Genomic DNA, 25,428 nt, shown 5'->3' with positions numbered 1-25,428 from the left:
AGTGTGACGCCACACAGTTATATTATAAAAAAAGTTGTTAGAAAACGAATTTTAGCCGTTATTTCTTTCGCAATTTTAGAAAAATATTTTAATAAATTATTGTAGAAATTGATTGAAATACTCTATGTTGACCGAGCTCAGTAAAGACTTTAGAGGGCAAAAAAAATCTATGTTTGAGTTAAAATTCAACTGTAGTTTTGTCGTAGGCTGAGGCAGGAGGCGTAGTGAGGGGGGGGTGGTGGGACATATGTCCCAGGGCGCCGACCTTAGGGCGCCAAATTGAAAGTTTGAGGAGGGGTGCAAATAAAAAGTTCGAGGAGGGGTGGTGCAAATCGAAAGTTTGTCCCCGGGCGCCGGGAAGGGTCGCTACGCCTCTGGGCTGAGGTGTGTGGTTATTTTAGAAGGGGGGGGTTGGTTTTTTGTGACGATGTGTGACAGAAAGGAGAGAAAGGGAGGTAAAAAATGGAGCGTGACTTCATTTATAGATGACTACTAAAAACGAAGTATGTATAATCGCATACACGCCGTGTTCATCCTGTGATATGCCACCGTACAACAGCTTTGTGCCCTAAATATTGGACAATTACTTCATCAAAGATGTTTCATTACCATGATGCTTAAAGCATATTTATCACAGTACCGTTCCTTTTAAAACTCCTTCTGTAATCTTAACATCGTCCCATGCTCCTCTGTATTTAAGAAGTCCCACATCAAAGATGACAAGCTTGTATGTCTGGTTATCGGGTGGATTCCACTTAATTTTTGGCGGGGTTGCGATAAATTTCAGATCCAAGCTGAAATGGCAACAACAAAACTTTCGCATTATTTTAAAATTATGAAACCAATTCATACAACAGTGAGTGCCCGGGTCGTTTTCATATGAATTTAAAGATATGTTGCGATGAATGGTAGTTTTTTTTAAAATGTAAAATTAAAAGTTGTGCAGTTATAATACTGAGCCAGCATTTTTATTAGTATTATTTTTATCAGGCGATATTTTATGTATGTTTTTTTTTAATATTTATATAATTGCTATTATAATGGTTGTTGTTTTTTTTAATTAACCTGTGGTGGAAAGTCTACCCCCCCCCCCCGAAGGAAATGGAATTTACATAGAAAATATATAGTTTTAACAGTGTCTCGACGTTTCACACCTCACTGATACGGAAAAAACATAATTTTGCAATCTTGTCCGTATGTCTGTGTGTCTGTCTGTGTGTCTGTGTGTCTGTGTGTCTGTCTGTCCGTGTGTAAACACGATAACTTGAGAACCGTTACAGCTAGGTTGATGAAATTTCATATATAAGTATTTTATCAAAATCGTAGATCCGTATCAACTTTTGAGCGATTTCCGATAACCGGAAGTGGTACTTTTCCTACTTTGAATTTTTCAAAAGCCTATAACTTGAGTACTATTTCAGATAGATAAATGAAATTTCATATGTAAGTAAAAGATCTAATTCTCTACCTTCTATCAAATTTTGAGTCATTTCCGTTGACTGGAAGTAGTACTTTACGCTACTTCCGATTTCTCAAAAAACTAATGTAAATTTTAAAAGTAATAATAATATTGCGCACCATTATGCGCTTTTTTATTTTGGCGTTCACTTGGTGTGCAATTAATTATTCTACGAGATTTTATTCTATTTTTAAAACTTTAAGTATTTAAAATGGATTAAAAATCATGTCTATAGCCCGAGTTCCCATCCCCTGTTATTTTATATAAGAATATTCGAGAAAGTTTAGGGGAGATCACTCCCGGTTTATTTAAATACCAGTTTAAAAAGAAATATTTTATTCTTCTCGCCTTCAGCAGTGATTGACAGCACGTCCATTTTCAGGCAACTTAAAAGCTTTAACTTCTTCCATGGGTTGAGCTTTACCACACACATCTACATCCTCTGAAAGAAAAAAATGTGTTCCATACACATCTAAATCCTATGAAAGAAAAAAATGTGTACAGCACATCTACATCCTGTAAAAGAAAACTTTTGTACCACTCACACTTCTACATCCTCTAAAAAGAAAAAAATGTGTTCCATATACATCTACATCCTCTAAAAGAAAACTTTTGTACCACACACATCTACATCCTCTAAAAGAAAAAAATGTGTTCCATACACATCTACATTCTCTAAAAAAAAATATGTTCCATACACATCTACATTCTCTAAAAGAAAACTTTTGTACCATACACATCTACATCCTCTAAAAGAAAACTTTTGTATCACAACGCCTAACTATCGCTAAAACGCTTAACATATGCGCATAGGTACATTTATCCTACTGCTGCTGGTCGTTGTGTATTGGGTACATCCAGACGGTTCTATCGGTACCAATGGTCACGTTGTCAAGTCGAAATTTATGGACGTCACACTCTCTTGACTCACGCGCATCGTAAATTTTTTGACTTTGTAAATTTAGCCTACTAATATTGATTATTACTACTAAATATGGGTATCATTTGTCCTGATATATTTTGTCCTGATATCTTTTGTCCGTGAGATCATTTGTCCTTGAGATCATTTGTCCTGAGATCATTTGTACTGAGATCATTTGTCCGTGAGATATTTTGTCTGAGATATTTTGTCTGAGATAATTTGTCCTGAGATAATTTGTCTGAGATCATTTGTCCTTGAGATCATTTATCCTGAGATCATTTGTCCTGAGATCATTTGTCCGTGAGATATTTTGTCTGATATATTTTGTCTGAGATCATTTGTCCTGAGATCATTTGTCCGTGAGATATTTTGTCTGATATATTTTGTCTGAGATCATTTGTCCTGCCACTCTAAATATGTGGTCCGTTTTTACTACGAAAAAATTTTAATAACTTTATTATTTACTTGTTTATGTAAATAAACAGTATAAATCACATATGAGAATAATTTAGGAAGTTATCTTCTGGTTACGGTTTGTCGCGTGTGCTAGACTAATGTAATAATGCTGCTGGTTATAATTTAACGAATTTAGCTTTGAAATAGAATTGTAAACTATTAGGAGATTATAACAAATAAATAGACAACAGGAAGTGAGGTGGTGGACCACTATCCTGGATACACCCAAAGATAGGTCTTTACAGTGACCATGACAATAATAACACTGAGCATAGACCTACAACTCGTGATAAATACAGTAAGGTTGAATACTGACAGAAATACCCATTGCAGTGCTATTGAATACCCACATCAGTGACATTATACTGGCATTTAGTACCTACAGCAGTGTTATTGAGTACCCACAACTTCAGCACTGAGTACCAACAGCAGTGATACTGAGTACCCACTGCTAAGGCTGAGTACCCACATCAACGTTATCGATTACCAACAGCTCCAGCGCTGAGTACCCACATCAACGTTATCGATTACCAACAGCTCCAGCGCTGAGTACCCATATCAACGTTATCGATTACCAACAGCTCCAGCGCTGAGTACCCACAGCAGTGACACCAAGAGCCGACAGCAGTAAGAATGAGTACCCACAGCTTCAGCACTCAGTACACATGGCTTCAACACTCAGTATCCACTGTTTCAGCACTGAGTACCCATACCAGTAGCAATATGTAGCTACAGCACTGTCCATTGGTAATCCGTAGCAGTATCATTCGAGTACAACAGCAGTACTAAAATCAGAAAAATTGGGTACCATCAACAATAGTTGTGAGTACCTACACCAGTGGCACAGAGTCAGTGAGTACCTAAAGCAGTGACACTAAATACCCACAGCAGCGGCATTGAGCATGGAAGAATATACAACAGCTGAACACTGTCATTTAGTACAGTATTAGTTCACGTGCTTGGTGTGTATAGCAAATATAGGTCAGATGAGAAATTTGAGTCTTTATTAGTTGACCTTAAATAGGAGTTTACGAAAAGGGAGTAACCAGGGACAACTAAGGCTATACACATTGAGGAAGTCCTTTAATATGTAGTGTGTTACTGTAGTGTAGTAGAACCACGACAGCAAGGTTTCAAAGTACCCATTCATAAGAGGTATGCAGTGGGCAGGTGCAGCAGAGTTATGTAACTTTATGCCTGAGCTACTAAAACTATAGTTTTTATTAATTTTACAAGTGTGTCTTTAAATATCTTCTTGAATGTCCATATGTTTTAGTTTGCGATATTCTATTTTTTTGTGCGCGGATATTTAGAACAAAACGTGTCAGTAAAAAATAGTAAAAATGTAATTACTATTTGGTCAATTAGTGCCTGATGTCGCGAATTCGCGATTTTAGGACATACCGTAATTAGTATCATAGATTAGACAAATTTAAAAACAACTATATACCTCAAACTCAGTTTCAGAATAAGGAGCGAAAATCAGCTCAAATAATTTTGTACACACTTGGAACACAATCCAGGCATTAAGGAGCGAACAGAAAACTTTTGAACCACACACACATCTACATCCTCAAATAGAAAAGTTTTCGAAATGCCCCCAACCCCCACCCTGGACAATAATGTCTGAAAGAAACACTGGTCTAGCTAAAGCCCAATCCTATACCGACCAGACCAGAACAAAGTGCTACTCCTACCTTTAGGGCTAGAAAATATAACTTTTAAATCTGTCGTGAGTTGTATGGTGTTTGGTATTCCTGCTCTTTCCAATATAGACTCTGGCTGTGGTCTGAAATGAACGAGGTTAAATCAGTAAACAAAAGTAACGCTAAAAATACAGCTGTACGACTACAGAGAAAAGCCGACATGGATAGATGGCCGAATTGAATCAGGATCAGAGTTTCTTCCAGGCATCTCCTCTAAGCCCCCCCCCCCCCCCCCGAAAATTTTTTACCGCCCCCCCCCCCCCCGAACGAAATGAAATTTATATAATTTATATAGAAAATATATACTTTTAAGCCCCCCCACGAAGAAAGTCTACCGCCCCCCCCCCCCCCAAAAAATTCCAAGTGCCCCCCCCCCCCCGGGGAAAAAGGTCTGGAAGAAACACTGATCAGGATCGTTTTCCTAAATGGCGAGATATTACCAGTTAACTCTTAGTTAATTTTTTATACAGGCAGATACGCAGATTGACAGGTAAGCAAGCAGACAGACCTGTAGGCAGGCCAAGAGGCAACTAGGGGCACACAGACAGGCTTAAAAACTGTTTAATTGCGATATAACGATTGACAATACACAACTACCTTAAGTTAAAACATTCCCGTTGGATTTTTCGTCGAATCAGGGCACAAGTTCGCGTAACAGTCACCAAACCAAGGCCATGACCTGTCCTTTCAGCCTTTCAAGAAGTTGAGCGGGATCTGAACATTGTAAATTAGTTCATAAACTGAAGCTGTAGTTATAAAAAGTTTTTTTTTTAGAAATGGGAACTAAATTTTCGACATAGCAATACGTGACTGATGAGCTAGGAGATGAAATACCTAAAACCAGTGTGTTTCTTCCAGACTTTTTTTTCTCAAGGGGGGGGGGGGGGACACTTGAAATTTCAGCCTATTAAAAGTATATATTTTCTTAAAAAAATTCCATATGGGGGGTTAGACTTTCCTCCCAGAAGAGATGCCTGGAAGAAACTCTGCCTAAAACATCATTTTGAATACATTTTGTGTTTCTTATCAATAAAGAAATTAATTTTTTCGTGCAAATTTATGTTCTTTTTTTTCTGATTAAACAAGTATTGTGTGCCGATCTTTTCACAAATAAAGCGGGAGCTATCTCCCCTAAACTTACTCGTATATTTTTACTTTCTCGTATATACGAAGTATAGAGAAAGTCTTGTAATCGTGCAAAAAATAAATCGAGATTTTTACACATCTCGACGTTTTTACACCTCACTGATACGTAAAAACATAATTTTTGCAATTTTGTCCGTTTGTCTGTGTGTCCTGTCAGTGTGTCTGTCAGTCTGTGTGTAAACACGATAACTTGAGTACCATTACAGCTAGATTGATGAAAATTTCATATATAAGTATTTTATCAAAATCGTAGATCCGTATCAACTTTTGAGCGATTTCCGATAACCGGAAGTGGTACTTTTTCTACTTTGAATTTTCAAAAGCCTATAACTTGAGTACTATTTCAGATAGATAAATGAAATTTCACATGTAAGTAAAAGATCTAATTCTCTACCTTCTGTCAAATTTTGAGTAATTTTCCGTTGACCGGAAGTACTAATTTACGCTATTTCCGATTTCTCAAAAAAAACGCATGTAAATTTATAAAGTACTAATAATACTGCGCACTATTATGCACAGTTTGGTTTTGGCGTTCGCTTGGTGCGCAATTCTTTTTTTCTATGAGATTCTATTCTATTTTTAAAAGTTTAAGTAATTAAAAATGGATTACAAATATTGTCTATGTCCTGAGTTGCCATCCCTCGTAGTTTTAAATTAGAATATTCGAGAAAGTTTAGGGGAGATCACTTCCGTTTATTATATAACAGTATGGGGAATGGCATTTCCAGTACAATCGGGCTACGGCTATAGAAATGTGTTTTTTTTTTCTTAAAGTTTTAATACTTAAACAGAGTAGACAAAAATAGTTTCGCACTAATTGAACGCAAACAATGTGTACACTAGAGCGGAAAATTAGTATTTATTAAAGAAACATTGATTAATTATTTATAAGCGATATTTTATGTCAAATTGCATTAGCGTCGAGTCTCAACCTAGTAAAATGTTTAAAATAAATCTGTCCGCTAAAAGTGAATTTTTTTTTCTAAATTGGAATTAGTGTAAAGTACTACTTCCGGTCACCGGAAATCACTCAATATTTGGAAAAGTTAAGAGAATAAGATCTTGTACCTAGGTGTAAAATTTCGTCCATCTAACAGTCTAACTGAAACGGGTACTCAAACTTTCGGTATTTTAGTAACCAGAAATACAGTAAATTACCACTTCCGGTTATTTGATCAAAGATCAAAAGTAAATCCAAGTATAATATTTGTAGTTATATATGAAATTTTGACCGCGTAACTGAAACAGTACTCACATTATTGTGTTCACATGGAAATAGTTTAAAGTACCACTACCGGTAAATGAAAGTCGTTGAAAAGTTGAAAGTACTTATATGTGATATTTTGCCTACCTAACTTTAAGGGTGATCTAGTTATAGGTTAATGGAAATCGCTCAAAAGTTGATACAGAACAACATATTTGATATAATGCTGATATATGAATATTTTTTCCAACCTAACAAAAAATGCATCAAAAACAAAACAGGAAAACAAATTATTTTTTTTTAGAAGTACTGCGACCAGTGTTTCTTCCAGCCTTTTTTCTCCGGACGGAGGGGGGGGGGGGGGCGGGTCATTTTTCGGGGGGGGGCGGACACTAGTAAAAGTGTATTTTTTATAATATAAAATCCATCTCGTTCGGGGAGCGGTAGACTTTCTTTGGGGGGCAGAGCCCCCTCCCCCCCCCTCCCCCCCCCCCCCGAAGAGATGCCTGGAAGAAACTCTGACTGCTAAGTTGGCTTGGCTATTTATTATATTTTCGGGCAGTCGTCTATTCGGGCAAACATTCATTCGGGAAAACGGCCTTCGGGCAAGTACCATCAGAGTTTCTTCCAGGCATCTCTTCGGGACAGGGGGGGGGGGGGGGGGTTCGGCTTTCCCCCCCCCCCCCCCCACACACACATCCCACCTTCACCCCCGAAGAAAGTCTACCGTCCCGTCCCCGTCCCCCGCGAAAATTTCAAGTGCTTTCCACCCCCCTCCCCCCCCCCCCCCCTTTCCCCGGAGAAAAACGTCAAGAAGAAACACTGAGTGTCATTCGGGTATTTGTCCTAGACCAGAGGTCGGCAACCTTTTGATATGCAAGAGCCAAAAGTTACAATTTACAAACTTTCCCAGTTTTTAAAGAGCCACAACATTTTTAGTTCAATATTCGGTATTTGATTAGGATTAGGTAAATAAAGTTGATTTGTTATTTAAAATAAATAGCTTTAAATATGAAATAATATTTATTCATATAAAAACATAGACATGTTTCGCCAGAATAGTAAAACTAGTAATGAAATAATATTATTTTAGGACTATCTCAATTTCCATTATAGAAGCTGTTAATTTTTATTTATTTTTTCTTTACGGATATCACCGGCTCAGGAGGTGTCTCCCATTAGCCAGTCAGGCCTCAACACGGCAAACGCCGACTAACTGGCGTGGATATCGGTTTGAATAACTTGCATCGTTCGCTTCTATCCTTTGGTTCTCACCAGGCTTATCTTCCACCCCACTGAACGCAGGGTAAAGTCGTACCCCACCGTCCAGTAAAAATGAAATTATAGAACTATTAATATTTGTGCAAGGAGCTGAAGAGCCGCATCTGGACGTCAAAAGAGCCGCATGCGGCTCGCGAGCCGCAGGTTGCCGACCCCTGTCCTAGACCGAAATTAGATAAAGAACGCTTTCGGACTACAGGAGTCGCTACACCTCTGCCTACTCTATAGCAAAAATAGATCTAGAAATCAAGACTAGATCTAGAATCTAGATCTAAATTTGTTAGTAGACCTATCAAACTAGATATTATACTATAAATCAAAAGAGGGCCTAAAAAGGTTAAATTACTCAGCTCTATTCACTACTCGATTGTTTATTTTACCCGCTTTAGCTATGATGGTCAGGGTTAGCATCACAAAAGCTGTGTGAATGGCGTTAGCTTTGAATCTTATTCGCGGCTCATCCATCTTTGATCGAGAACTTTAAACGCTATGCGTCCATTACAATAAGTGCGAACTATTCATCGAAAATGCCTGCTTCGCGCGAAGTGCGCAATAGTCACGAGCTGCGTACCCGTGCTTCACCACGGTGCGGAACATTACATTGCATGCCTACTGCTAGGAGAATAGAATAAACCGGGAGTGATCTCCCCTAAACTTTCTCGAATATTCTTATATAAAACAACAGGGGATGGGAACTCCATTTTAAATACTTAAAGTTTTTAAAATAGAATAAAATCTCGTAGAAAAAAAGAATTGCACACCAAGTGAACGCCAAATGAAATGTGCATAATAGTGCGCAATATTATTAGTACTTTATAAATTTACATGCGTTTTTAGAGAAATCGGTAATAGCGAAAATTAGTACTTCCGGTCAACGGAAATTACTCAAAATTTCATTTATCTATCTGAAATAGTACTCAAGTTATAGGCTTTTGAAAATTTCAAAATAGAAAAAGTGCCACTTCCGGTTATCGGAAATCGCTCTAAAGCTGATACGGATCTACGATTTTGATAAAATACTTATATATGAAATTTCATCAACCTAGCTGTAACGGTACTCAAGTTAACGTGTTTACACAGACACACACACACACACACACAGACACACAGACATACGGACAAGATTGCAAAATTATGTTTTTCCGTATCAGTGAGGTGTAAAACGTCGAGATTTGTAAAAATCTCGATTTTTTTTTTTTGCACGATTACAAGACTTTCTCTATACTTCGTATATACGAGAAAGTAAAAATAATGGCACTAAAAAATTGTTCTTTGAAATTCTCATGAAACAAATAGATCTATATTAATTTCACGAAATTTGACATTAAAAAGAATTAAGTGTATACGATAACAGAAGGGAAAATAGACTCCAACTACAAACCTGTCACAGGCCTTTCTCCTACCCTTTATACTACATATACAAAACCCAAGATACAATCCACCAATATTTCACTGTTATAAAACCAAACAACACCATGTGCACTGTTACTTGGGGGGGGGGGGGCACTTAAAATTTTCGGGTGGGCTCCGGGGGTGATGATGTGTAAGTTGGTAAAGGAGAGGCGGAGGGGGGGGGGGGTTAAATCTTGACGTCGTTTATAGTATGGATAACCCCATTTTATGATGATCTGGGTTTGTTCGTTAAAAAAAACACTAGTACTCATGTCTTAACTTTACTTTTTTTTTAGCAGGACAAGAGTTTTATGTTTGTTTTAAAATGTCAGTACTTCCATGTTAATTTCAATATGTGGGAGTCCATCCAAACTCTCACCCCCCCCCCCCCCCGTGTGTTGAAGTAAGGACGTCACTATGGTGTTGAAGTAAGGACGTCACTATAAGATGTTGAAATAAGAACGTTATAGGGTGTTGGGATTAAGAAACGTCTTTAAGGTGTTGAAGTAAGAACGTCACTATGGTGTTAAAATAATAGGAACATCACTAGGGTGTTGTAGTAAGGGCGTCACTAAGGTGTTGAAATAATGACGTCACTAGGGTGGACAATCGCTATGGAAGCGAATCCAGATAGAAAAACAGACCGTAGTAGGAGTCAACGAGCCACATACAGAATTCGATGTTGGCTTGTAATATTTCTTTGTTTTGGAGGAAATTCCATTCACTATTACAATTTAGTGCGAAGAAGAAAGGTTTTTAAAAAATATTATTTATCTTTTGAAACGTGTAGTCGCAGGACTACATTGTCAGAGTTTCTCCCAGGCATCTCTTCGGGGGGGGGGGGGGGGGGCCTCCCCGAAGAAAGTCTACCGCCCCCCCCCCACTCCCCCCCCCCCCCCCCAACGAAATAGAATTTATATAGAAAATATATACTTTTGACAGTGTCCGCCCCCCCCCCCCCCGAAAATTGTTGTCTGCCCCCCCCCCCCCCCCCGAAAATTTCAAGTGCGCCCCTGGAGAAAAAAGTGGAAGAAACACTGTACATTATTCATTTTGATGTCCCTCCGAACACCATCCCTTACCGTCATTACATATTGTATCACTGGTACCTGCTAGTGTGAATCCATCATCTAACAACCCGACCAAAAATAAAGATGATAGTATTTGGAAAGACCACCCCGTTCCCTCTATAATGTGGTTTAAACCATTGTGTCAAAGACAACTAACAAATCCTTTAAAGCAAACTCGAAATCGCATTATTTTCTCTAGGCCTAATTTAATTAATTTATTTGTCACTAAGGTCGGTGTTATGTTATAGATGTAGGCCAACGAAAACTAACGTTGTATAGAGTAGGGAGAGAGTGAAAACATGTCACATTTTTTTATACTTAATATTTTCATACTACAAAAAAAATATTCATTAACTGAATTACCATTTCATTTAGTTAGAGATCTAGGATACTGCATAAGGTATAATATAAAGGCCATCGATACAAAAACTAACCTGTATGACGTCATCATTTTTTGTGCTGCTTTGCTTTCTTTTCATAGACTTCAATAAACATAACTCTAAAAGAAAAGAGCTCTAGTAAACTACAACAATCAAATTCAGTGATCAACTAACTAGATCTAGATCTAAATAGAATCTAGAAATCTAGATCTAAATTAGTAAATACACTTAAAAATTAAATCCAACTACTTTTAAAACGGTTATTTAAATCCTGGAATAAATGGGGAGTAAAAAGCACAAAAAGCACAAGTCGGATAGTAGAAATGCCATTGAAACAGACGGTACCGGTAAGGATTCTCAGTGTTGAGTGTAAAGTTTTTTCGGGACAGTTGAGAGTTAGGCCTAATTAAATAATTAATAATTTATTAATTAGGCCTAATATAAATCTTACATTCTTACACCGCGTTTACACTTACGACATGTATACTATACTATACATTTCTGGAACACATTGCCCGCCAAAAATTATTTTTATCTGGAACAATTTTAATTTTATCCACAGAACATGTAGTGTAGGCTATACTTTAAACTTTAGCGTTCACACTTACAGAACATGTTATAGATCATTTTATAAAACATGCATCACCTTTGACCCGGAGCGCCTGCTACAAAGGCCCAGATAATTAAAATAAAAAGTAATCAAAGTAGGCCTATAAAAAAAAAGGCCGCATTTGCGCGGTTCGCTCTGCGTTACCCGTAAGGCCGCCTTTGTGCAGTTCGCTCCGTTTTACACTTAATCTTTACCTTAGGTGGCACGCGATCTAAAAAAAACAGATATCAGGACTGCCCTATTTTTTTTTCGTGGTAACAATTTAATGTTGACATAGATCTAGATCGAGTTTAAGTGTATTTAGATCTCTATATTATTTCAACACCTAAGAGTCTAGTACTTGTAAAAAAAACAGTACAGTGTAGTGTCAAGGAAAGTTTGTGAGGTCAGATGGGTCAGATGATAGTCCTAGATCTAGCAGCAACCTAGCTAAATCAAACTGTCCTTTAACCTTTAGGCCTAGCTATCTAGCATGCGTGATAGTAGATCTAAGTCTATATTATTTATCCTATGTGAACTTAAAAAAAAATATTCAATTTGCTTGAGGGGGGTGGGAGGAAGAGAGAAGTGAAGACAGACGATCTCGTGTGAACGTCTATGACGTATGCTTTAGGCCTGCTGAACTCAAAGTGACCTCGCCGTGGTGGGATTTTCCACTCACGGGATAGTAAACGTAAGGCAAGCAATCACGACAGTGACGATGTTTCGAAATTTTATTAAAAAAAAAAAGAATCATAGTCTACGTCATTTTTTCATATTGAAAATTTAAAAAAAAGTACCGGCGGAGGTAACCCCGGGTTCGAACTCTGAGCTCCTAGAGAAGTTATAAATCATGAAATCGTGTGCTCAAAAACTCAAGATCAGTATATTTAATTTTGCAATCAGCTGATACCTAGGATGCACTTACTACTTTTCGACGCATACAAACTCAGCTGAAAAATCAGAACATGTCCAATGTTGTCACCCAGTAAGCGAAGAAAAAAACTTGACCCAGAACATAAAAAGGGCGTGGTTTTGTGCCCTACGACTCAGAAGATGTTACATATACTCGTAACATGTTTAGAAAACACTTTAGTAGGTCAAGTCTAGTATACATGTCATAAGTGTAAACGCGGTGTTACATGTTTGAAGTTGCTTTGTTACTGGTTACAGTTACACTCTAGGCTTCATAAGGGCCTGTAGTTATTTGGGACCTAATTTTCATGAACTATTCTAGCAAGTCAAATAGCATTGCTTGCTAATACTAAAATAAGAGGATTTTATGAGCTACCAAAACTTTTATTAAAGAAAGCAACTTTGTTTTTATTTTCATGTTTTCAGTGCATTTATAATTCTACGAGTGGGCCCACGACATAGCTTGTTTTATTTTCTACTTATCAACAATTCATAATTTGTGAATTCGACACTACCACACCCCCTGCCTCCCCCACCCCACCCCGCCCATTGAAAGCAGCCGTTTACAGACGACAATGAAAATATCAAGCAGAACGTATTGTCAATTATCTCTCCTTAGTTTCAAATCGTTTAAAAACTAAATTATCTGCCCCTAATAGCCGTCACATATTCGAACCAATTCTACTATTGTAAACACTCAGGGTGAACCACAGCTCACTTGACGAGTGGGGATGAGGGTGGTGGCTAAGCTGCGTGGTGTTTTCTATGGTCACCATGAAGAGAATTATAAATAGGGCCTATAGATTATTATAAAACAAATCTGGCTACTGTGTCCATCTTTAAGAATTAAGATACATTAAGGGATGTTCCGTTTATTTCTTATAGGGGCAGCTTGGGGATGATATCAAGAAGGAGACTGTGTGCTATGTGAACCAATATACAGGATTCATGTGGCCTCCTGAAATTCCAGTAGGTCCTGGAAAACTCGTGAAACTCCTAAAATTCTCATGAAATTGTAAAAATCTCCTGGAATTCTACCAAAAAAATTTTTAAATCTTTCGAAATTCCAAATTTTCCCCTGATGTTTTTGCACAAAATTGTTCAAAAGTAGATCTAGATCTATTATAAAATATTACGGTTCTTTGAAGGACAAATACATTAGCCGAGCCCAGTTTGTGTTTGATACAGCTTGTTTTAGGAAAAATAAAAATGACGTCATGGCCAATCTTAAATAGCAGTGTTATACCTGCTGTGACGTTTCTTGTGAGGGGGGGAGATACCGGCAACAAACTGTAAAAGCAGTCTACTGACTCTACTACTACTATTAGGCTAAAAGCATAAATAACGATGTGGTTTGGTTATTATCAAAGTGGTAATTTTTTGCTCCAATGTTTTTTTTCAAGTACTTCCAAAACACCGCTTAAAATAATTAGTATACCCCTTCTAATTTAAGCTTATCTAGTTCTATAACATTTTCCATCACTTTCTTTATTTTAAAATCTCCTGGAATTTATTTAAATCTCCTGGAAAACTCTTGGAATTAATTTTTAGTTTTGGAGCATGAACCCTGAATATACAAAAGTGAAAAGATTACTAGTAATGATAATTGGACTAAGTTAATCGACAGAGTATTTCAGTAATTATTATATTGAAATACAAGAGTACAAATAAATCATTAACAACTATTTGTAACTAAAAATGTCATGATTTTCATGTTTATTAAGGAGTATGACATCATTATTTTTTTTTTATTTAGATAATTTAAATTAATGTACTGTACATTTTTATGAACCACAGTTTGTAAAACCATCTGTATTTGAATTTAACCGCAACATCGGCTTTGGTTTTTTTTTTCTTTTTTTAAATTATTAGACGGTGCACAAGAGAAGCCTTTAAAGCTAAAATTAAATATAAAAGTTGGTGGCGGTCCTAGTCAGGAATCCTTCCCAGAGACCACTGCATCGCCTGCACAGATTGATGAGAGGAAACACAAACATAAGAAGAAGAAGAAGAAAAAGTCCAATGATCGTGAAAGGGAAAGGTCCCGCTATGCCAGAGATGAGGTAAAAGAACTAGAAAGAGTCATTCATGATTCTGCCATGTCCTGTTAGGTGAGAAAGGAAGATTTATACCATCGCCATCCTATTCCTTTTGAGAGAAGTAAAGCTGACGTTACTGTAAAATGGGCATTTTTTTTTAATCAGCAATAAGTTAGAATGATAATGCTAATTTCACTGCTGAATTTGTTATTTTTAATCACCATTAAGAGCCACTTAAACCACATTTTTATTTCAGCACTGAAAATTTAAAATTTGCCTATCCGGGTGTAGGTAAATAATTTGCCTATCTGGGCTTAGGTAAATTAAAAATTTTCCTACTTGGGCTTATGTAAATTTAAACTTCACCTATCTGATCTTAAGTAATTAAAAAAGTTCATACTTGAGCTTAGGTAAACTTAAAATTTGCCTATCTCGGCTTAAGCATGTAGGTCATCACGGCTTAAGCATGTAGGTCATCATCTCATGTCTTACCATGTAGGGCAGCACACCTGGTGAAGGAATGAAATTCCTGTTGGCAATTAACAGGTCATTAGTAGCTGACAATATGGGTGTGAGATGTGCACATTTCTACATCTTGTTGTCAGACTCAGGATCATTGCTCATGCCTATCAAGTGCAATTAGAGTGAACTAAACCCTAGGTGGTAGTTTGAATGTTAAATTTAATGAATATTTTGTAAAAATATGTTAAATCACAATTTATTAAGAAGTAGTAAGTAAACCAGATTGATTACTCCATGTACTAGATGTTGTCAGTGGGACAGAGTGGTCTAGCGGTAGAGAGCTGGACTGAGTTCCAATCCGGGTTCAAGTCAGACCGTCCCTGAGTCCACCCAACTCTGATGGGTACCTAACTCACGTGAGGGAAAGTAAAGGCGGCTGGGCATAGTGCTGACCACACTATCTCTTCATATGCCGAGGTCACAGAAACAAGTGAACTCTACTTCACTTGTCCCATAGGCTGTCAGGTTTGAAAGGGAAACTTTACTTTTTTACTAGATGTCGTCTAAGCGACAGCATGATGATGATGAAAGTGAAGGGGATGATGAGGATGAAGATGATCATGTGAGAGAAGACTCCATGGCAAGGACAGCAAGCGACAATGAGTACTCAGATGGGAATTTATCCCCTGGCAGAAAGCTGCGTGAGCCGCGATCCTGCACGCTTAAGGACAATGATGGCATAATCCTGAAGCAGATGTTGAATCATTTAATCAAAATTTTACAGAAGTTAGTTGTGTGGTTTTTTTTTTGCTTTTTTTTTTTTTGCATTTCAATAGTATTTATATTTTATATTTCTTTTACATCCCTGAAATAAGAAATTACTTTTTAATTTACTTTTGTCTATTCGCTGTTACTAAGGAAATGAGCTTACATCTTTTTTAAATATGTTATAAAAAATTTATTTTAAAACTCTTTGACTTACTCCTTATATGATTTACTCCATTTCAGCAAAGATGTAAATGGGTTTTTTGCATTTCCTGTAACTGACAGCATCGCCCCAGGCTACTCTAGCATTATAGTACACCCCATGGACTTCAGCACAATGGCAGCGAAAATTGAAGCTTGTGAATATTCCAATGTTATGGATTTTAAAGTAGGCCTTTAAACATAATGGGAGTTAGGTAGTTTCACTATATGGTCTAAACAAATCTTTTTCATTGTATTTTGTAGTCAAACAACGAAATAGGGGCATACATAAATATTTTCTTTTTAATATTCACTATTGAAAACTTTAGGGAGTAATTAAAAACAAAAGGTAGTTGTTAAATTTATGTGTCATTTTAAATTTTGGATTAAAATTGTTGCAATGTCTCATCAGGATTAGCAGTAATGTTTAACCAGAAATTTGTTTTTCTTAAATTATTATAGATTAATTATATAATCATAAGAAATGATCTTGCCCAGAGGTCTTGTTAAAGTCATCACAATTTTACTCCACAGAAAGACTTTATTTTAATGTGCAATAATGCCATGACATACAACCGGCCAGACACTATATACTACAAAGAAGCCAAGCGGCTGTTACATATTGGAATAAGGCAGCTCAGTAAGGTAGGACTTTTGGATCACTTTAGTTTTGGTAGCTGCTTTACTCATGGCCCAGGCTTGTTGACAGCAACAACTGGTATGAAAAGTAAAATGACTGTTCATGATGATACTCACTGTTGAACTAGCATGTGGAAAGTCAACTATATAGAGGTTAGAATAACAGAAAATAATATATATAATAACAGAACTAGAAAAAAAATTGAGTTTATCTTCCTTTGACTATATTATTTACGGCCTATCATGATGATAGTTTCATTTGACTTCATTATTTAACTCCTTAAGACCTGAATTGCCGAAATTATTTTCCTGTTACACTGGAATTATCTTTTTCCCTCAATTTTGTTTTTGAATGTCCTAAACAGTAATATGTTTTTTAAGGAATTATTTATCTTTTAATAAAGGTAAAAAATTACTTAGTTTTAAACTAGCAAAAAGACTAATTTTTCATAGGAAAAATCCTTTTTATTTTGGGACAATTTATGATAAAAGTTATATTAGTAATTTTACATGCATAAAAAACTAAAGTACATTTAACTTTTTATTAAAATCATGGCTTAGATAAGTATTAGAATGAATACTTTTTCGTTAAATAATTTTATATGGCAGCCTAACTGTTTAGATATGGCTGCTAAATAGAGTCACATAGTGCTTTTACAAAAAAAAAATATATATATAACTACTTTAATATGCCAAGGTCACAGAAACAAGTGAACTCTACTTCACTTGCCCCATAGACTGTCAGGTATTAAAGGGAAACTTTACTTTTTACTTTAAGGAAAATTTACTAGAAGTAAACACAATTGAAGTTGCTGCTTTACTGATGTAGTGACCTATTATTACAATATGGCAGTCTGCTGATTAAATGCTTGATTGTCATTCTGGTCTTAAAGAGTTGAGGCTGGATATGAGAATTGTATCTGTTATAAATAAATCTTCTCAAGAACATTGTAGGTATATTGCCCATTCAGTTATCAAACGTTTCCTCCCTCAAAACTTTTAATTTTTTACTTAATGCATTGTTTTTCTAACAGGAGAAGTTACTGCACCTGAAGAAGACCCAGAGTTTCCTAGCCAGCATCACATTACAGGAGCTGGGCTTTGATGAGAGTGGGCATGTGGTCGAGCCAGCCCCCGCTCCAGTTGTAGAGGAAACCAGGGTCCAACCCAGGGAGGAGCCAAAGTAAGATTTTTTACGGTTTTTGTTCCCATTAATACTGTCCATTGTCTATCGGTTTAAAAAATTGTATAAATAAATAACTAAAGGAAAAAGATTAACTTTAAAAATAGTTGCCAATTTAAAAAGTGTTATTAAAAAAATATTTTTAGTTGGTTAATTTTTGTTTTTTTTTTTTCTTGGCATGTTTTTCTGCTATTCTTATTTTAAAGTTTATTTTTAAAGGTGAACACTATTAAAAAGTTACAGGCTGATCTTGATCTTGTCTGATAACTTCATAGGATAAAGTTAGCCAAGACTTTTCAGTTTACAGGCCCCCTTTATGCTGAAGTGCATTGTTATGCACCCAAATGTAGACCATTTTCTGACGTAAAAATTGATAGTTCACCCCAGCTAACTATTTCCAGATACAAACTTAGTCCAATTGTGGCATCATACATGTTAAGGCAATTTCCCCACCTCATCACACATAGGAAAAATCTTAACTGAACTGTGCTCGCATATTGGAATTTTTCTCTGATTTTTCTACAGATTTTCCCACTTTTCAACTATTTTTAGCCATAAACTTCTAGTGTAGGATATTATAAAGCTAATTCTTTAATGGTTGTAAAATTAGTATTAATCAAATTCATGCATGTAAAAAAATGAGAATGTGATTTTACTGTTTATGATATTTATTCGTTTCATTTTCTCCCAGACCTGAGGTTGATGTTGGAAAATATGAGGTCATACCAGACGACGAGTTGTCACCAGAAGAAATTTTAGCGCAGGCCAGTGAGGCGGCTCAGAGGGCCCATGATCAGCTGACTACACGCAAACCCAAAACTGATGTAACGCCCCTTTTACCTTTTTGCCTATTGTGTTTTTGTTGTGTTTTTTTAAACACTTGTAGTAATCTTTCTTCTTCTTCTTCGTTCTTAATTATTAGTGTTGAAGGGGATCAAGATTTATCTGCCAGTGGGTTTGAACTCGAGGCATGTTCGAATTTATCAACCATGAGCTTTTTGCCGACTCAACCACACCTCAAACACAATTTAGCGTTACGTGTCAACTGGTTATGCGCCATTGAGGCCATTGACTCCGATTTCAGCCTGCTTTACTTTTTGGATTTTGCTTCCATAGCCTTTGTCCAACCAAGAACAAACTACAAGGCAGCAGTTGTTTAATTTTGGAGTTGTCTCTCCTAGAAGAGTGGCTGTCCCCAGCTAACGAGCCTCATCTGCCCGAGGGTTCGAACTCGAGTCTTTTCGGTTTAGCAACCATGAGCTTTACCGACTCGACCACGCCGACCCCTACTTGTAGTAATGACTTACTTGACTTATTCCTTTGTGGCCCCTGTGGAGCAAATGGCTGCAACCCCACCTCTTTACATGACTTGGTTTAGGGCAGCTCTCCTTCTCTGCGCCGACGTGAGCTCTGCATTCCTTGCCTCTTCTTCTACTGTTCTTTTCCATGATTTCCTAGGCCAGCCCCCTTTTCTCCTTACTTGGAGATTCCAGTCCATAGCTTTTCTTGCAATATTATCTTCCTCCCTTCTCAGGGAATGTCCAATCCATCCCCAGTCTTTGATGTCTTTATCTAATGGCTGATGTTTTGTGTTTTTCCACAGTAATAGTAAAAGTGATTTACTTTTAATTTCTTTTTATTTGTAGGTTGGTTTCCTTTGATTTGTAAATAAATTTCTTGTGATATGTACCAGATTTGTCCCATTTATTTGTGTGAATAAAAATAACTATCTATGTGTCTTTACAGTAATTAAATAAATTTGATGTTTTATTGACAGCTGGGATTCTTGAGACTAGAAGAAGATGGCACCACTTCCATGACAATCCTCAACCCATGGAATGATGGAATAGGTTGGGGTTTTTTTTTTTCTTATTTAAATAGCTAACTCACTATGTATAAAGAAATTGGAAATCCACAGATAATAGTTTAAAAAATTCATAAAAAACGTTTTAATAACAAGCTTTTATGTAATAATGCTCTAAAAAGTAGATAATAAATTATACACTATTATTTAAATAACTATAAAGAAAAGCGTGGATCACTTTAGTATCTATTGGATACCTTTACTAATAATTAAGAAGAGACCCACGCTTTTCTTTATAGTTATTTAAATAGTAGTGTATAATATATTTTCTACTTTTTAGAGCATTATTACATAAAAGCTTGTTATTAAAACTTTTTTTATGATATTTTTTTTTCAGTACTTTAAATGTTTTAAATTTACAATAGAGTTGCATGACTAAAAACCATTGTGCACCTGATGAACATGATGATGTGTATACAGAGACTGTGCATTTAATAAAAGCTTGTAAAAATGAAGTAGCCCCTCTGGCACTTATATGAGGGAAACAGGGGTGGTCTATTAATTACTCTGGTTTCAATGAGGTAGAGAGGAGTTGGTATAATGTATAATTTGTCTGTACAGCTGTTTAATATGAAGATGTGACAATTGATCTGCTCTAAAATGATGTGATGTTTAGCACCATTTAAAAAAACATCTGCTGTTCATGTATTATTAGGTGGCAAAGCTGCTTCATAGACAGCTGTTGCCTATGGATGGTCTGGTCTGAAAATGTCTTTTTACGATTGTATATGGGTTTATTTAAAGTCAGAGGAAAGTACCGTTTTTACAGACCTGATGGTCAATAAGGTAGAAGAAGTAGAGTTCACCTATTTCTGTGACCTTAGCTGTGTGGTTAGCAAAGTATAGACTCAGTACCACAAGCCAGCTTATAGAGATAGGAGTTGTGTGAACTACCACTTAACCTTGCTTTTGCTTAGTTTATAATTCTTTATTACATAGCATTTAGCTTTAATCAGGAAATTATTTATTGTTTAATGTAGGTAAAAAAAAAATTATTGTATCTCATATAATTACTCTCTGGTTCAAATGTGTACATTTGGGATGTTCATATTTACAGTAAGTTCCACACAGAAAGTAATCAGCCTAGGTGATTATATGGGTAAACTAAAAAGTGGATCCGGATCTCTGTTTAAATTTAAAGAAGACAAAAGAAATAAAGTCTGTCCAGGTATGTTTTAAACTTTTAATTATCTGTTTTTTAATAAGACTATTCATTTTCACCGTTTTCATTTTAATTTGACTGCATACCACTTTCAAAACCTTGTAATATTTTAGTAGAGCAAAATAAAATAATTTTATTATTATATTTTCATGGTACAGTAAGGAATATATTAAAGTTATCACTTGTTGGTAGCTAACCTACAGTGTAGCATAGGCCTTAATCTTAACCCTAACTATTACATGGTAGTAGTAAAGTAGCCTTCTGAACCTGATGGTCCATGGGGCAAGTGATGTAGAGTTAACCTGTTTCTATGACCTCTGCATATAAAGGAATAGTGCGGTCAGCGCTATGCCCAGCCACCTATACTTTCTCTAATGTGAGTCAGGTACCCATCAAAGCTGGGTGGACTCAGGGACGTTTCACAGACTTCAACCCCAATTTTTACCAATTACATAACAGCAGGAAAAGAATGGCTAACATTGATTATTGTTACAAACTATTTTTAAAAAATAGTGTTCTTTCTTAAAGATCTTTTTTCTTGAAAAAATTACCATCCTTTATTACATTTGTAACTAGATAAAAGCTTTAGATATCTTTTTTTAAATTCATCATAGTGTTCATATTCTTCCCTTGAAGGGCGTGTTCTCCCTTTAAACAGATGATTTAGATAATGTTTTTTTAAATTGATCATAGTGTTCATATTCTCCCCTTGAAGGGAGTGTTCTCCCTTTAAACAGATGATTTAGATAATGTTTTTTTAAATTCATCATAGTGTTTGTTGTATTGTCCCCTTGAAGTGAGTTCTGTCCCTTTAAACAGATGATTTAGATAATGTTTTTTTAAATTCATCATAGTGTTTGTATTGTCCCCTTGAAGTGAGTTTTGTCCCTTGATCTTTCAACAGAAACCTATCTGTGCTATGGCCCCTTCAGCTCCCATGCTCCAGCATATGACTCATCTTTTGCATCCTGTACCAAAGAGGAATCAGATCTGTTGCTGAGTACTTATGGAGGAGAGATTGGTGTGCAGTATGCTAAAAGGTGATGTTTCATTTTTAGTTCATTTACCCATAACTATTTTAAAAACAAAGAAATATGTGGTGATGTATTTTGAAAATGGTTCATTATGAAAAATTGTGATAAATAATTTAAGAATTATTAGTTTTGTTGTGAAATTTGTGAAATGGGGGTAAATTTTTTTAAAATTAAGAATTAGTCGTATTGCAAGGTTCCTGAATTATATTTTTCATGAAAAATACAAGAATTTAATTGTTGCAAACAGACAGTTTGGGAATTATTATTTTTTTACATTAAAGAATTTGAGAATTTATTTTCTATAATGAACAGTTTGGGAATTGTTTTTTTTTTTTTTTGTTTTTTTTTTTTGTAATGAACAATTTGGAAATACTTTTTTTTTAAAGAGTAATTTGTAAACTCGTGTATTATTTTTTTCTGCAGTGTTCAAAAATTTGTTGAGAATGCAGGCATCAGCGCAGTGGAGATGGTGGACAGGCTGCTTGACACCTTGACCAATGGGCAGCATTCTAAGTCTCGTGTCTTGCTAGAACAACAGGTAGATTTGCTCAGCTATCTACAAGCCAAAGACTGGTGGACAGTATTTCATAATAAGTTAACTTACAACTTTGTGAATCAGCATCAGTTTTGTACCATGTAATTTTGGACCAAAAATTTATGTTTTCTTTTCAGAAAAGGAAAGAGGAGGAACAAGCAGAAAGAGCATTGCAAGATGAAATGATAATGAAAGCTCAAAAAGTGAGTCACATTTTGTTTTTTTAATTCACTATGTTTTAAAGGATGTCCCAGAGTTCATCCAGCTTTAATGGGTACCTGACATGCTTCTTGTAAGTAAAAGATCACATACAGATTAACACTTACTTGATAGCAGCCTCCTCTTAGTTACCTCCTCTAAGTTTAAAATCGTTTCAAACTCAATTATCTGCCCCTAATAGCCGTCACCAAACCCGTCTCTATGATTGTAAAATGTAAACAGAGTGAACACCGCTCACCAGATCATGTGGGGGTGGGGTGGGGGTGGTAGTGATAGAGAGGAAGAGAGGGGACTGCAAAGGCGCGCTTGCAGCTTGTTTTCTAACTGATCCCAGAAGAGAATTATATATATAGATACTCGTTCTATTATTTTTATAAATGTTGAGGCGTAGCGACCTTTCCAGCGCCCGGCGCAAACTATCAATTTTGCACCCCACCCAACTTATACATTAATTTTTGGGTTGTTAAAAAAAACTTAGGGGTGCTTTTTACCAGTCACTTTTTATTACAGTGTCACACATTCGATGTAAAAAAAAAATAAGTCAGTAATTCTAATTAGCAGTCTATTTCCTTAAACTCGACTTTGAATAATTGAGTAATGCTGCTTAGAATCAGCTTTTAATAAATTTCTTTATCCAGTTTGGCGCCCCCTTTAGGTCTGTTAATTATTGAAGGCTTATTTACCTAGCCATTAAAAATCTGTTCATTATTGAAGGCTTATTTACCAAGCAGTTTAAAAATCTGTTCCTTGTTGAAGACTTGTTGAACTAGCAGTTAAAAAATCTATTCTTTATTAAAGACTTACTTACCTAGCTGTTTAAAAAATCTATTCATTATTAAAGACTTACTTACCTAGTAGTTAAAAAATCTATTCTTTATTAAAGACTAACTTACCTAGCAGTTTAAAAAATCTATTCTTTATTAAAGACTTACTAACCTAGCAGTTTAAAAAATGATTCACCAGGCAGCTGAAGAAGCTGAGCAGTCTGCAGCTAAAGATCCAGTCCAGCACAAACTGAACGAGACAGCGGCCATGTTGTCTGAGCTGTCACAGACACAGAACGAGCGGCTGAGTCAGGACCCACCCCCACACCTTTGTTATATTTCACCACCATCTGATAAAGAGGCTGATTTAGGTGAGGCAATTTTTATTTATATTTACAACATTAATTATATATGTTGAGGCGTGTAGATAGATCACAGCACAAAAATCAAGTTCTCATAGGGCATGAGTCCCTGAATCCTCCCAACTCTATGAGATAGCTGTATCTGGGAATGTAAAGGCAGCTTGGCATTTTTCTTATCATGTTATCCTTTTTATATACTGAGAACTAAGCAGCAGATGAAGACAACATCATTTTCTCCAAGTACTATCTCATCTGAAAGAGTAAGTAAGTAAAAGGTTAAAAAGCCTTTCTGAACCCGACAGTCCATGGGAGCAGGTGAAGTAGAGTTCACCTGTTTCAGTAACCTCTGCATAAGAAGGGATAGTGTGGTCAGTACTATGCTCAGTCTCTTTTTACTTTCCCCAACTTGAGTCAGTCACCCATTAGAGCTGGGTGGACTCAGAGGATGTTATATTGACACAAACCCTGGATCCGAATTCCAGACTTTCAGGTAATGAGTCAAATGCTCCTTTCTCTAACCGCACCATCCCCTATATGAATATGTACTCCTTTTTATTTCTGAAATTTTATGATAAAATGTGTTTTCAGCTGACAAGGTGACCAGTAACTTGATGAACATGACCAAGCATGTCCACCCTGGTGATGTGGTCAGCACCAAGGCCATCAGGGGGGCCATGGGCATCACAGCCTACCCCATCAGCAGGGACCAGGGCGCTGCCGGCCACGCCCAGCAGGGGAACTACAGCAACGATGAGGATTCAGATGACGACGACAGTGGGGAGGATGATGATGAGGATGAGGAGGAGAGTATGAACGAGGGGGCAGACTCTGGCGACGAGAAGGGTGAAAAAGATGACGGGCCTTCATATGAGATGGACTCGTCATAATATTTTTAATATATCGGGGGGATAATTTGTTGTTTAGGAGATGAATCTTTAAGCATGAATGATGTTGAATGTTTGGGATTGTAGGAAATGTTTTTTTTAATGAAAATTTTACACTCAGGATGTCTTTTTTAATAACTCATAAAGTTATGGAATTCTAAAGAGAGAAAAAACTACTTTGAGATTTAACATTAAAATGTGTGCATAGTTGCTTTACTTTCAATACAGTTACTCTAACTGCATGTGGAATAAAATAATTTTATATGATTTGTTCCTATAGGAATCTTACATGGAATATTCAGCATAGAAAAAAAAGATGCTATAAATTCTACTTGAATCAAAAACATGAGTGTTGTATTTATATTGTTGTATGTTGCATTTATTTAAAAAATTAAAGCGTTGAGTACAGTATGTTTTTTACTGTAATTTTTGTAATAAAGTGGAGTGAGAAATGTGATGTGTATACTTCTTTGCAAATCAATTTCATTTATGTTATTTACCTAAGTATAAGTGCCAAGAATGAAAATTGCTCAGGTTAAAAAGTAGTAAAAAGCCTGTGTATGTTCAAAGATTTAAAATGTTAAATTAAGTTCAACTGATCTACAATTTTGTGACAGCAGAGTTTACCAAACACCTTAAAGAAACTGCTATAAATTTGTCAGTTGTTCCCATTTTTAAGAACGTTCTTATGTTGGATAATACCTGCCTAGGATGTTTAAGAATAAAAATACCACCTACATGCTATAAAAAAAGTCTTAGAGGTGTATATGTAGAAAAAGTGAACTACTGCACCTT

At 36.1% G+C, this 25,428-nt stretch overlaps 1 protein-coding gene and 1 long non-coding RNA gene across 3 annotated transcripts; one reads left to right on the top strand and one right to left on the bottom strand.

The window, feature by feature from the left end:
* Positions 1-1,810: 1,810 nt before the first annotated feature.
* LOC131933486 (uncharacterized) lies at positions 1,811-8,678 on the bottom strand. Its single transcript, XR_009385002.1, has 4 exons — positions 8,555-8,678; positions 5,141-5,257; positions 4,535-4,626; positions 1,811-1,901 (listed from the first exon to the last, which is right to left on the bottom strand). It is a non-coding gene; the product is annotated as an uncharacterized LOC131933486 (long non-coding RNA).
* A 2,475-nt stretch (positions 8,679-11,153) lies between these two features.
* LOC131933485 (bromodomain-containing protein 7) lies at positions 11,154-25,083 on the top strand. Of its 2 annotated transcripts, XM_059290236.1 has the most exons (14): positions 11,154-11,363; positions 14,393-14,583; positions 15,578-15,807; positions 16,030-16,174; positions 16,522-16,632; positions 17,661-17,809; positions 18,501-18,633; positions 19,587-19,659; positions 20,731-20,841; positions 21,740-21,875; positions 22,293-22,407; positions 22,542-22,607; positions 23,587-23,758; positions 24,338-25,083. In XM_059290236.1, exons 1-14 carry the CDS (start codon positions 11,297-11,299, stop codon positions 24,634-24,636), a joined length of 1,998 nt encoding a protein of 665 aa, XP_059146219.1. In that variant the 5' UTR covers positions 11,154-11,296; the 3' UTR covers positions 24,637-25,083. The 2 variants fall into 2 exon arrangements, with proteins under 2 accessions (XP_059146219.1, XP_059146220.1); XM_059290237.1 differs by lacking the exons at positions 11,154-11,363; positions 14,393-14,583 and adding an exon at positions 15,163-15,219.
* The last annotated feature ends 345 nt before the right edge of the window (positions 25,084-25,428 follow it).

This window comes from Physella acuta, unplaced genomic scaffold (genome assembly GCF_028476545.2).
Source record: "Physella acuta isolate Inbredline_101_S28 unplaced genomic scaffold, ASM2847654v3 ptg002526l, whole genome shotgun sequence".
NCBI classification, from domain to species: Eukaryota; Metazoa; Mollusca; class Gastropoda; family Physidae; genus Physella; species Physella acuta.
The sequence above is the reverse complement of the archived record's forward strand: the minus strand, read 5'-3'. Positions and strand labels throughout refer to the sequence as shown.